We start from the raw sequence: 14,286 nt of genomic DNA on the forward strand, positions 1-14,286 counted from the left end.
TTCTTTGAAAAGATCAACAAAATAGACAGACCTCTAGCCAGATTAATAAAAAAGAAAAGAGAGAATAACCAAATTGATGCAATAAAAAACGATAAAGGGGATTTCCAAATCTTTAAACTATTTCTTCTGATAGTTACCCTCCATACTTCAAAATAACATCATCATACATCAATCTTTTTGTTTTTCAGTTTTGGCCATACCTACTGACTGCATGGAAAATGAGGTTTTAGCTTCCTACACCGGTTCCCAACAGATGCTGCTTCTCCTCCATCCTCATATTTCTGTCACAATTTTTATTCTTCTTTATATGATTATAGTATATAAACATATGCACATCTGGGCCATGTAATGTACTATGATGACATTTTCTTCCTTGCACAATTTCCAACCAGAGTTATTGTCTCATTATTTATCTGCTTCATTTTCTGAGTGTTGATATTAATTTTTCACCAAACTTGCAGAAGTATAAATATCCTCTCAACATGTTCAAACATCCCATATAAGCTATCAGCTTCTTTTTGTTCTTGGAGGCATACTTCTAAGAACACTCCATTCTTCTGGTCTGGTTGTTCTTTAAATCTGATGCACTGCTGTAATCCTAGCAATTTTTTCCCACCATTATTCTGGGATTCCCTCCATCTCTCTTCTGTGTTGAAACCTTTATTTCCTCATTCCTATATTTTCTCCTTTAATACTGATTCCCTCATTGTGCTGTCATATATCCTCTAACAGCTTCCTGAAAAAGGTTGCCAGAGTAGTATCACTTTTGAGAACACTTATGTCTGAAAATATCTGTATTTGATACTTGATGGATTGTTGTGGCAGGATATAGAATTCTAGGCTGGGCATTATTTTCCTTTGGAATTTGGAAGGCATTGTCTTCTACTTCTTATTTCCTCTAATTTTCTTTTCTTTTCTCCATCTCTTTGCTTTTTTTCTGCTTTTTAGGAGATTTCACATCTTTATCATCTAACCCAAATACTTCAAAAAATTTCAGTCCTTATACTTTAATACTTACTCGTTCTTTTTTTCATAGCTTGCTGTTTATGTTTAATGAATACAATATCATCTCTTTTCTCTCTGAGGATATTAATTATACTTTTTTGAAGCTCTCTTTTGCTCCCTGTATTGTTTTGTACTTTTTTCTGTGAAGTTCTATTTTGCTTAATGTTTCTGTTCTTTACATTAGAGATGTTTCTCAAATAATTGGTGATCCTTGACAGTTTATATTTAAAAGCGAGTCCCCAAAATGTTACCTTAAGTTCGCTTGTATAGGTTTTATTGGCAGATATCCTTCTAAGTAAGTAGATCGAACATGGATATAGCCATTCTATTGGGGTATCCCAACTGTCAGTATCAATGGGTCTTATCTTTTTTGAGACAGAGTCTGACTCTGTCATCCAGGCTGGAGTGCAATGGTGTGATCTCAGCTCACTGCAACCTTCACCTTCAGGTTTCAAGTGATTCTCATGACTCAGCCTCTAGAGCACCTGGGATTACAGACGTGTATCACCATACCTGGCTAATTTTTATATTTTCAGCAGAGATGGGGTTTCACCATGTTGGCCACGCTGGTCTCAAACTCCTGGCCTCATGTGATCTGTCCACCTAGACCTCTCAAAGTGCTGGGATTACAGGTGTGAGCCGCTGCACCAGGCTGGTCTTATCTTTTAGGCAGCTCATTTCTCCAGCTCATTTCTTCCAATTTTTTTTATGGGTATTGATACATAAGCCTAGTTACTTGTGTTCTGAAAGTGAGAGCGTGAAGGGCATTGGGAGGTCTCCCTATTTAATATACATCTTGCTTTATCTCTTTTGTCCTCAGGTTCAGTGCCTTTCTCATTCAGTTTTTCTAGAGAGTAAATCCCTGGCATTCTGCCAGGATGGTGGTTAGGGGCTTCTTGGGAACTGGGAGAATATCTCTGAGGATCTGTTTTGCGCCTTTGTTAATCTTTCAAACAGTCTTGTTTTCAACTCCACCCTTACATCCCTTTTTCAGAGGTATAGGCATACAGAGATATTGTGAGTTTGATTCTAGACCAAAATAAAGCAAATATTGCAATAAAGAAAGTCACATGAATTTTTTGGTTTCCCAGTGCATGTAAAAGTCATGTTTACACCATACTGTATTTGATTAAGTGTGCAATAGTGTTGTTTAAAAAATGTACATACCTTAATTAAAAAATATTTTACTGCTAAAAAATGCCACAATCATCTGAGGCTTCAGTGAGTTGTTATCTTTTGCTGGTGGAGGGCCTTGCTTCAGTGTTGATGGCTGCTGACTGATCAAGGTGAAAGCTGCTGAAGGTTGGGATGGTAGTGGTAATTTCTTAAAAGAAGACAATAGCAGGAGAATCACTTGAACCTGGAAGGCGGAGGTTGCAGTGAGCCGAGATTGCGCCACTGCACTACAGCCTGGGCAACAGAGTGAAACTGTCTCAACAAGCAATGAAAAAAAGACAACAGTGATGTTTGCCCATCAATGGACTCTTCCATTTATAAAATATTTCTCTGTAGCATGTGATGTTTTACAGCATTTTGCATGAAGTAGAACTTCTTTCAAAATTGAAGTCAATCCTCTCAAACCCTGTTACTGCTTTATCAACTAATTTTATATAATGTTCTAAATGCCTTGTTGTCATTTCAATAATTTTCACAGCATCTTCACAGGAGTAGATTCCATTTCAAGAAATGGCTTTCTTTGCTCATCTATAAGAAGTAACTTTTTATATGTCAAGTTTGCAGCAGTTCAGCCACATCTTCAGACTCCATTTCTAATTCTAGTTCTCTTGCTATTTCTGCTACTTCCTCCAGTGAAGTTTTAAACCCTCAAAGTCATCCATCAGAGCTGGAATCAACTTATTCCAAACTTTTGTAATTATTGATATTTTATCCTCCTACCATGAATCAGGAATGTTCTTAATGACAGCTAGAATGGTAAATCCTGGCCAGAAGGGTTTGAATTTACTTCGCCCAGATCCATCAGAGGAATCACTAACTATGGCAGCTATCACCTTGTGAAATATGTTTCTTAAATAATAAGACTTGAACTCAAAACTGTTTCTTGATCCATGGGCTGCAGAATGGATGTTGTGTTTGCAGGCATGAAAACATTAATCCCCTTGTACATCTCCATCAGAGCTCTTGAGTGACCAGATGCATCGTCAATGAGAAGCAGTATTTTGAAAGGAATTTTTTTGTCTGAACAGTAGGTCTCAACAGGCTTCAAATATACAGTAAGCCATGCTGCAAAAGGATGTGCTGTCATCCAGACTTTGTTGTCCCCCTTATAAAGCATAGACAGAGTAGGATAGATTTAGCATAACAATTAAGGGTCCTAGGATTTGGGGGATAGTATGAGCACTGGCTTCAACTTAAAGTCACTAGCTAAATTATCTCCTCACCAGAAAATTAGCCTGTCCTTTGAAGGCCAATTCTTGAAGTTTGGCTTCAAAGCTTCTCTACTCCAGCTATTAAAGTCCTAGATGGTACTGTCTTCCAATAGAAGGTTGTTCCATCTACACTGAAAATCTTTTGTTTAACGTAGTCACCTCATAAATAATCTTAGCTAGGTCTGGATAACTTGCTGCAGCTTCTACATCAGCACTTGCTGTTTCACCTTGTACCTTTATGTTATGGAAATGGCTTCTTGTCTTGAATCTCGTAAACCTACNTAGGTCTTCTGGATAACTTACCATATTAGCACCTGCTGCTTTACCCTGTACTTTTGTGCTATGGAGATGGCTTCTTTCCTTATACCTCATGAACCTACCACTGCTAGCTTCCAACTTTTCTTCTGCAGCTTTCTCATCTCTTTCAGTCTTCATAAAATTGGAGAGAGTTAGGGTCTTGTTCTGTATTAGGCTTTGGCTTAAGGGAATATTATGACTGGTTTGATCTTCTACCTAGACCACTGAAACTTTCTTCATATCACAAGAAGTCTGTTTCATTTTCTTACTATTCATGTATTCACTGAGGTAGCACTTTTATTTCCTTCCAGAACTTTCCCTAGCATTCACAACTTGGCTAACTGGCACAAGAGGCTCAGCTTCTGGCTTATCTCAACTTTGATATGCTTTCCCTTGTTAAGCTTAATCATTTCTGCCTTTTGACTTAAAGTGAGAGATGTGTAACTCTTCCTTTCACTTGAATGCTTAAGAGCCATTGTAGGGTTGTTAACTGGCCTAATTTCAACACTGTTGTGTCTCAGCAAACAGGGAGGCCCGAGGAAAAGAAGAGAGACAGGGGACTGGCCAGTCAGTGGATTAGTCAGAATACACACATTTATCTATTAAGTTTGCTGTCTTATATAGTCACCATTCTTGTCACCCCCAAACAACTCTAATAGTAACATCAAAGACACTGGTTACATGGCCATAACAGATATAATAATAATGAAAAAGTTTAAAATATTGCAAGAATTACCAAACTATGACACAAAGACATAAAGTGAGCACATGCAGTTGAAAAAATGACACCAACAGAGTTTCTCGACAGAGGGGTTGCCACAAACCTTCAATTTGTAAAAAAACACACACAATATCTGTGAAGCACAATAAAGCCACATGCAATAAAACAAGCTATGCCTGCATCTAGTTTCCCCAGTTCCTAAGCCTCTCTCCAGTGTTGTCACATTAGATCTTCTCCATAATGGATCCTCCCATGCCTAATCCTCATAGGCGTTCAGTTTCAATATTCTACAGTCTGATAAGTCAGTTATCTCTAAGATATTTGCCTTTCATTTTTCTAAGCTTTGGTCAGTATCTTTTTTATCGATTGCTAACTCCTCTCCTGTTCTCTTTGTCCTAATGAATTTAATCACTTTTTATTAATTTATTGCCATTTGGAATGAAATGGAGATAAACACAGGTATTCAATTCTCCATGTTTAACCAAAAACATTATTTTCTATTTTTGAGTATCACTTATTTTCATTGTATGATTACAAGAACTGTAGAATTAGAAACTTCTGCTCTTTTTGCTCCCTTATGTGTGGTCTTAAAACAACAAAAATATTGAACTGTCTGTACTTATTTTTCTTTAGTGACTGTGAGCTCTTTATTTGAATTTACCACATTCCTCCTCTGGATCACAACAAGGTCCCTAACAGTGGGGTCACACTGTCTTGACTGTACTCACATGGAACCAGCAGGAAGAAAAATGGGTATCAGGAGGCAAATGACCTATTTTGACTTGGTTTTATTGATAAGTGTTATTCTCTAACATATTAATTCTCTCTCTCTTTCTCTCTTTCCCTCCCTCCCTTCCTCCGTCCTTTCTTTTGAATCTTTTAATGTATCTTTTCAGGGATTCTTTGTTCACATTTACATTTCCAGCAGTTTTATTTTCCATTTTCTTCCTGTTTATTGACCTGCACCCTTTGTTGCTCTGCTTTGTGACCCTTGCTGTTTCTGGGGATGCTCTCCAATAATCCCTGCTCCACTTAGGAAGGCCCATTTTGCCCTTCAGAGGCTTTGGCTTTCCTCTTATCCTTGAGATCTTTCTTCACACAATTAAAAACAAAGTCCATCCATTATTTGGCCTCTTGAAAGAGAATGGGGCTTTCCTCCTCTTAATTAACCTCCTTATTAGACCATTAATTTATTTTTATTCTAACAGGAATTTGTTTTCCACTTAAATGCAGCTTTGTTTCTCCAGAATCTGAGAAATTTCAAGTGTCTGGAATGCATGATCAAAAAAAGTGGTGCTTTTCACTTTACGTGCTATGGCCTCTATTATTTCTGGCTCATAAATTATATCCCTTTTATTGGCTCGTTTCCTATTTTTATAAGCATATTTTGGACTCTGGCATGCTTAGCTAGAGAAGCAGCCTTAATTATTTACCCTTACAGTTCAGTTCTAATTAGTTAACTTTGAGGTGATATTTTGGTAACTTCTAGTGGAAAATCTAGTGTACCCTCCCTGCTCCCACAAAAGGAGATTGATTGTCCCCCTAAGTATACCCTTAAGTGGTTTCTTTACCTTTGGGATGATCCTTTTCTCCTCTCTAGCAATGATCTATGATTATTCACTTACCAACCCAATGTCTTATGTCTTTCAGTCCACACTTTTTAAAAAAGATTTATTCCTAAGTGGCTTCTTTTAACAATTAATGAGCAGGAAGAGTTCCAAATGCAGCTCAGTTTGTCTGATGAAGAAATCCACTCTTCACTTTAAGTTTATATTCTCTTCCTAAAATCACCTCCAGAAGCCCTGTGATTGGAAGCCTTTAAAGTGCCACTTAATGATCCTTATCCTCCTGACATTCACATCTTTGTGCAATGATTTCACCTTGAGTATGGGTTGGACTTATTGATTGATATGTAATGAATGGATTAAAGCAGAAGCACTGGGATGTCTCTTCTGGGATTAGGTTGCAAAGACTGTGGCTTCTGTCTTGGCACCTTCTCTCTCATTCTCACTCACTTGCTTGCCCTGAGGAAAGTCAGCTGACACACTGAGCTGTTCTACTGAGAGGTCCACATGGGAGAAACTGAGGGAAGCCTCTGGCCAAATGCATCCTGCCAGCAACCATATAAGTAAGCCTGAAAGCCAATCTCATCCTAATTGAGCCTCTAGATGAGACTGTAGCCCAGTGGACACCCTGACACAAACCTCAGGAGAGAACTTGAGCCTCTAACCCAGAGACCCACAGAAGTTATGAGACAATAAATGTTTGTTGTTTGAAATTGCTAAGCTTGGGGATAATTTGTCTCATAGAAATATATTACTTATACAGGCTCATAAGGCAAATATTCCAGCTTTAAGTCATGCTTGCTATATGATAAATTTCTGTTTAGATCATTCTTTCCTTTGGATATTAATTTAATTACTCATGCAAAGTTTTCTTTAAATTCTTCTTTGAGAGCAGCAAGTGGCAGTTGTCAGTCTTATTCATAATTACAACACCAATACCGACCTAACATGTGCCTGGCACCCAGATAGATGCTGTTATGTGGTATGGAAGTTTGTTACCTCCAAATCTCATGTTGAAATGTAATCCTCAACGTTGGAGGTGGGGCCTAGTGGGAGGTGTTTGAATCATGGCAGCAGATCCCTCATGAATGGCTTAGCATCATCCCCTTGTTGATGAATTAGTTCTTGCTGTATTAGTTCACGCAAGATCTGGTTGTTTAAAAACATGTGGCACCGGCCGGGTGCGGTGGCTCAAGCCTGTAATCCCAGCACTTTGGGAGGCCGAGACGGGTGGATCACAAGGTCAAGAGATTGAGACCATCCTGGTCAACATGGTGAAACCCCGTCTCTACTAAAAATACAAAAAATTAAATCAGCTGGGCATGGTGGTGCGTGCCTGTAATCCCAGCTACTCAGGAGGCTGAGGCAGGAGAATTGCCTGAACCCAGGAGGCAGAGGTTGCGGTGAGCCGAGATCGCGCCATTGCACTCCAGCCTGGGTAACATGAGTGAAACTCCGTCTCAAAACAAAACAAAACAAAACAAAAAAAACCATGTGGCACCTCCCCACTCCTCTCTCACTCACCATGTGATCCACTGGCTTCTCCTTCACCTTTCGCTATGATTGTAAGTTTCCTAAGGTCCTTACCAGAAATAGAGGCAGGCATTATGCTTCCTGTTCAGCCTGCAGAACGATGAGCCAACTACACCTCTTTTCTTTAAAAATTACCAAGTCTCATATATTACTTTGTAGTAAAGCAAGAACAGAGTAACACAGATGCTAACATACGTTTACTGAATTTGACCCTTCCGTCTTTTTCTACTTGTCCTAGTTTATAAGTTACTCTTCATTCTCTATATTGTCATTTCTTTTGTGATTGCAGAGTTAGAAAACCTGCCAGTCTAGTTGCCTCAACCTTTCTGTCCTTTACCCTGCTTCCCTCCTCTAGAGATTCACAACTACTGTCTCATTTGAGGCAAATCAGCATCACCTCTTTCTTTCTCAGGGTCTCTCCAATGTAGCTGAGTCCACATGTGCTCTCTCATCTTACTCCTGCCTGAACTGGGGATACTGCTTTCTTTACTGGGAGGACAGTGCTGCTGCATAACAAGATACACTTAATCATCTTTTTGTCTTAATTATAATACTAAAAGAAAATTGAGGCCTGGAGATGTTAACTGCCAAGTCCGTGGTTCCTGTGAAATATAGAAGCAGAATAATAACTAGGTTTCCCAAAAGAGGAAACATCATATCATAGAGATTCAAATTTGAATCTTAGCTCCACCAAGCTGCCTGACCTTATGGAAAATATTCAGGCTTCTTCAGTCACTTCCTCATTTGTAACATGTAAATAATTTCTACTTATAGAGCTGTCTTAGGCATTATTCTTGATTCAGTATTCTGTCTATTCTATATTTTATCTTATATTTATAACTTCTTTGTAATAGGTTCACTTCATAATTACAATGATGACATAAACTCTATTTGGCTGATAATTTAAATATAGCAAGAACATGGCATATTTAATTGTTAATCAATATTGTATTAGCACTTTCCTTTTATGTCTTTATTAATGCCAATAAAACCAACAAAAATATTACTTCTTACCAACATTCAGAATCTTCCTCCATTTGCCTTTATTTGCTATACTTTCATCAAAGGGATCAAATATTATAATATGATATGATATTGGTGATTAGAAAACAGATGAATTGTTCCACTATTTCTAAACTGCTTAGTTTTCAAATCAAAATGAGTCTTCCAGTTTGAATGAAAAACACCACTGAAATAATCATGCATACGTAAGAAAGAAAACTGACACATGTATATTAAGTTTACATTGACAAGAAGGTAAAAACCTAAGGTAAAATTGTATTTAAAAGACATAGGCTACTTTTTTATAAATATAGGCAGCAATTGCTCTAAAAGTTTCTTTGGCAAAAATTTAATGTTAAAACAAATAAGACATAAATACATAAAGATTCCCAGTCTTGGAGGTTTAAAATAGTTATTTGCAACAAAGAACTGGGTGCTGAAGAAACTTTAGAGATTATGTAGTTTAAGGGAAAGCCAGGTCTGGAAAAGATAAATGACTGCCTGGAGTTAAGGACAGAACACCAGGATGTGATTTCGGGTCAGACTAACAGTCCAGGACAGGACGCTTTCCATGAAACTAAGCTGCCTTTCACGTTTTTGTTTGTTGAAAGAACATGTGCTCTTTGATTAATTGCAAAGGTACCACCGTCTGCTTCCTACCTCTTCCTGGGACTGGTTAAATTGCTCTATCAGTTGTGTTTGAGCCAGCATTACTCTTTCCAGTTCATCTGACTTCTGTTTCATTTCCTTCCTCAAGTCTTCTGAAACTGAATCATTACTATCAATTTCCTTCTTCAAGCGAGATTCAAATTCTGCAACCAAATTTTTCAGGTTTTCAATTTCTTTTTCCTTTGACTCAGATTCTTCAGTGTACTGAATATGGGACTCATGAAGTTTTTCTTGAAGAGCAGTCACTTCCTGCCTTAGATCGCTTGTAGCGCCTGTGATTAAGTCAGATATCTGTAAGATAAATCTCATATTAGCTTGTAGGCAATAGTTTCTAGGTTACCATAGAATTCTCATGGTTTTTAAGAGGTTTATTCTCATTAATCAGTGTACTTGCTTGATCAGATGAAAACAAATCCATGACATGCAGGCCTTCAAGATTTTCTTTTTAAAAGTTAAGACTAAAACATTTATTTTTCTGCTTAAAATAGTATCCCTTGGGCACTCTTGGAAATATATAAATTTCTGTCACTCTGTTAAGCTGCAAAGGATAGCACAAGTCTTTTTTTTTTTTTTTTTTTTGGAGACAGGGTCTTGTTCTGTTGCCAAGGCTGGAGTGCAGTGGTATAGTAGTGCAATCATGGCTCTCAGCAGTCTTGACCTCCTGAGCTTAAATGATCCTCCCACCTCAGGCTCTCCAGTAGCTAGATCATAGACTTATGCCACCACACCTAGCTAATTTTTTATTTTTTGTAGAGATGGTGTCTCTCGATGTTGCCCAGGCTGGTCTTAAACTCCTGGGCTCAAGTAATCCTCCTGCCACAGCCTCCCAATGTACTCGGATTGTAGGTGTGAGCCACTGTTCCCAGCCCCAGCTCAAGTCTTGACAAGTAGATCAGGGCCTATCTGGACCTAATTAGGTTGGCTTTGGGATCTCAAAATGCCTGATTTTTGGTGAATGCAAGGAGGAGAGCACTAGAGTTATACTCTACTCAAGTTTTCCTTTGACATTTTTTTTTTTTTGTATATAATGGCTGGAGGAACTCTAGATACTATGCCTTCCAGAACAGTACTGCCCAACAGAACCTTCTGTGGCAAAATATTCTATGCTATCCAATATGGCAGCCACAAGCCACATGTGGGTACTGACAGTGGCATGCTGGTAAATGTTTACCAACTGACTGTCAAAAAAAAAAAAAAAAAAGCAAGATTTCTATCTAATTTCCATTGTGTAAATACTCTAACCATAGCTCTCAAAAAACAGTATTGACTCCTGAGCACCTCATATATGACTAATGTGACTGAGGAACTGATTTTAAGTTTTATTTAATTTTAATTAATTTAGTGGAAACTTTTGTAGCCACATATGACTACCATGATGAACATCGCAGTTGTAGAAAACACCTGAATACCCTGAAAATGTACTGCTTCTCAAGGTGGTACCTTTAGATAAATGAAAGAGAGAATAACTTGGAGAAGCTTTAGAAGGGAAAAGACTACTTGTTTTCTTTCTGCTTAAAAAACAAAACAACGAAACAGGGAAGAGCAGAGCTGCTTCTAATGAAATATATCCTTATTATTTATGCTTCAATTATTGTCATGTTATAAATATTAGCACAACAAGAAACTAGCCCACAAAGAATCTGGAAAACATTCATAGACCAAGATTCCAAGGACTTTGTGAACTATTACATAAAAAGAGTTATGTATCCACAATTTGTTTCAAATGTTAAATTTACAGAAAGAATAACGTGTTAGAAATCTCTTCACCACAACTCATAATTTTATAAATTAATATTCTATTATCTTCAATTAATCCAGGAGGGAAGAAGGTCACTGTCAGGTCTGCACAGTTGTTTCCATCACCCAGAGGATTGCTGACACTGAAATAAAGCAAGTTATCCTTGGGAGAGGAGGTTCACATAACCACAAATATATTTTTATTTTTTTTAAGGCAGTCTACATTTAAAAATCAGGAGGTTTCACTTACAAAATGTGGATTTATGACTTCTCTTGAGAAACTGTAACATCTGGCAAGTTCCAGCCTGCCTGTCTGCATTCTCCTGCTGATGCAATCCTGAGCCACCCAGGGCTGCAACAGCAGTCAGAGGGAAAGGAGGCAGAAAGGCGGAGACTCAGTGGAGCCTGGGGCATGGGGATCCAGCAAGCAAGAGGTGAGAACCCTCTAGGGGAGGCAGAACCTTGGGGGGAGCCAAGGCTCTAAGTTTATGGCATATGCTCCATTGTTCCAATAGAATTTCACTTATAAAACACAAATTCAAAGATAAAATCACTAAGACTCTTTTTTCTTTTAGAGAAGGGGTCTCACTCTGTTGCACAGTCTGGAGTGCAGTGGTGTGATCATAGCTCACAGAAGACTTCAACTCCTGGATTCAAGTGAACCTCCTCTCTCAGCCTTCCAAGTAGCCATGACTACAGGTATGAACCATCATACTAGGCCAATTAATTTTTTTTTTAAATAGAGACAGAGTCTTGCTGTGTTGCCCAGGCAGGTCTTGAATATCTGGCTTCAAGTGATCCTCTTGCCTGGGCTTCTCAAAGTGCTAAGATTATAGGCATGAGCCACCATGCCTGGCTAGCTTATTAAGAATTTCAAGGTAGTATCTGCAGAGCATTAAATCCAAAGCATGAGGCCTTTCTGAGTGTGGGACCATGTGCTATTGCACTGGGTGTACACATATAGCTGGTGCTGCCTGTTGTTTACAATGGACTACTGAAATGGATGTACCACACCTGCAGTATAGAAATGTAGAGGCCATTAGCTCTTGTCTGATGCTTAATTAACACAGACTCTTAATGCATTTATTCAAAATGTTATTTTCCCACGATGTCTTGATTAATACACATACACACATGCACACACATATACACTTTACACTCAAGTCCTATAAAAACAGAAAAACCTTAACAAGACCTTTTATACTTAGAACATACTATTTAAGCAATTTAGGGAGGTGTGATAACATTTTAAAAATATTTCTCTTCATTCAGAAATGTTGAGAATGAAAAATATTTGCAATTAAAGGCTTTAGTTGTTGGGAAAATTTTAATTATGTAAAACACCTCATTAACTTTTAATGTTGGATATTTGAGGTGTTGCAATATCTAGCCATACTAATTTTTAGTCATATAATTTATGCTGTTTAAAAAATAAGTTTATTTCAGTAGAAAAAATTCATATGTAGCAGGATTACATGCTTGTATAACTTATCTTAGTTATACATTCTGGGGAATTAGCCAAATCACCTTACCTGCATGGCTAAAACCAAGACACAGTGACCATGAGTGAAAGGAACTGGAGTTATAAATACTGTAGTGTTCTAAGGAGGAAATAACAGCTGCAGTTTCAAATCTATCAAATAATGATAAATGTCATAATTACAGACCTTCATTTGTAATTCCTCTTGTTCTTTCTTATACTTTTGGATTATATCTTGATGTTTTTCTTTTTCAATATCGAGTTTCAGTTTTGCTTCTTCCTTAAAGAGAAGAGCTTGCTCTTCAAATTCAACCAAGTGCTGGGCCCTTTCCTTGGCAAGTTCTGCTTCAATCTAAAAATGGCATTTAAAACACATGTAAAACCATTTTACCTTAAAATAAGTACATTAAGCTTATTTTCAAACTCTAAGTTTTAAAATGTTCTGACATTAAATTTTTAAACTACTTTTAAAATTCTAGTGTTAAAAAAATATGACTTAGAACTTGGGCCAGAAAAATTGACCTTGTGCCAAATATTTCAACACCTTCTAAGACCTGAAAAATTGGTAGAGAAGTTAGAAATATATGACAGTTTTCAGAAATACTAAAAGCTTAGTTATTTGCTCATTTATACTGTAAACTCAGTTCTTGCCAGCAACTCAGAAAATTTAAAGTTTTTGTTTTTAAGCAGATTTTGAGGGCCTTAGACTAAAATCTGCTCAAATCTCAGAGGAAATACAAAATACAAATGTTGATTTTTCAAATGGCTCTTTCTTGATGGAGGTCATAGAAAGTTTTGGAATCGAAGATTGTCATTTTAATGTGACTAAAGTGGGAAGGATGATTAAAGGAAAAGAGTCAGTGATGCCCACACAGATGGTTTCCAACTTACAATGGTTCGACTTATGATTTTTCGACTTTATAATGGTGTGAAAGCAATATGCATCTTCAGTAGAGATGGTACTTCAAATTTTGAATTCTGATCTTTTCCTGGGCCATTGATACACAGCATGATACTTTCCTGGAATGTTAGGTGGTGTCAGTGGCCACAGCTCCCAGTCAGCCACGTGATCATGAGGACAAACAACTGATCCTCTACACTGTATGTACTGTGTTGCCAGTGTTGTTAGATACTGTGTTTTCACATTCCATCATGTCTACAGAGTATCCATTTTTGACTTACAATACCTTCAATTTATGATGGGTTTATCAGGATGTAACCCCATTGAAAGGTGAAGAACGGTTGTTTCCATATTTTGACTCAGATAGAATCATAATGCTAGAAGGGACTTTAGAAATCCCCTAATTCAATTTCTCGTGTTTCTATGAATTGTAGAAAGAATAAGCAAGGACTCTGGATGCAGATGGAGTTGAGTTTAAATCCTGGCTCTTAATCCTGGCTCTGCTACTTGCTAACTGAGTGATCTTAAGTTTGTGTCTGTAACCCTTCCTTTTAGGATTATAACTAGTTCCGTTAGGGGTTGTTACAAGGATTAAAGGAGGCAAAGCTTTTGTGTGAAGCTCTAACACAAGTAGGAATTTAATAGTGGAGATTACTTCCACACCCTGACCCTTCAGTCTCTACTACTGACTCCATACTAAATGAGTGGTTGCTGGGTGCCTCACACCTCCAGAAACCATAATTCACTCCTTCCCCAGAAGGCATTTCCATTTTCAGACTCTACTAAGCATTAGGCAGTTTTTCCTGCAGTTGAGCCAACACCTCTCTCCATGTGGTTTTAAACCATTGGTTTTGGCTCTACCTACTGAAACAAGAAAGAGAACAAATCTGTGAGTACTGGAGTCATTTACTCTTGGGAGTTCATCTACAGAGATTAAAGAAGGGAATCCCAGAGGCAGGCTGGCTCTAGATTTACATTGTGCCATGATA

At 37.7% G+C, this 14,286-nt stretch overlaps 1 protein-coding gene across 1 annotated transcript in view; it reads right to left on the reverse strand.

Annotated features, from left to right (window-relative positions):
• The window catches only part of LEKR1 (leucine, glutamate and lysine rich 1), a 193,027-nt gene that overhangs the window by 10,868 nt on the left and 167,873 nt on the right, over positions 1–14,286 (reverse strand). The window contains exons 9-10 of the mRNA XM_017500799.2: positions 12,584–12,748; positions 9,171–9,470 (exon numbers count right to left, since the gene is read on the reverse strand). Of these exons, the coding sequence (XP_017356288.2) occupies positions 9,171–9,470; positions 12,584–12,748 (465 nt within the window). The remainder of the gene's footprint in view (positions 1–9,170; positions 9,471–12,583; positions 12,749–14,286) is intronic.

Source organism: Cebus imitator, unplaced genomic scaffold, assembly GCF_001604975.1.
Source record: "Cebus imitator isolate Cc_AM_T3 unplaced genomic scaffold, Cebus_imitator-1.0 Scaffold270, whole genome shotgun sequence".
Lineage (NCBI taxonomy): Eukaryota > Metazoa > Chordata > Mammalia > Primates > Cebidae > Cebus > Cebus imitator.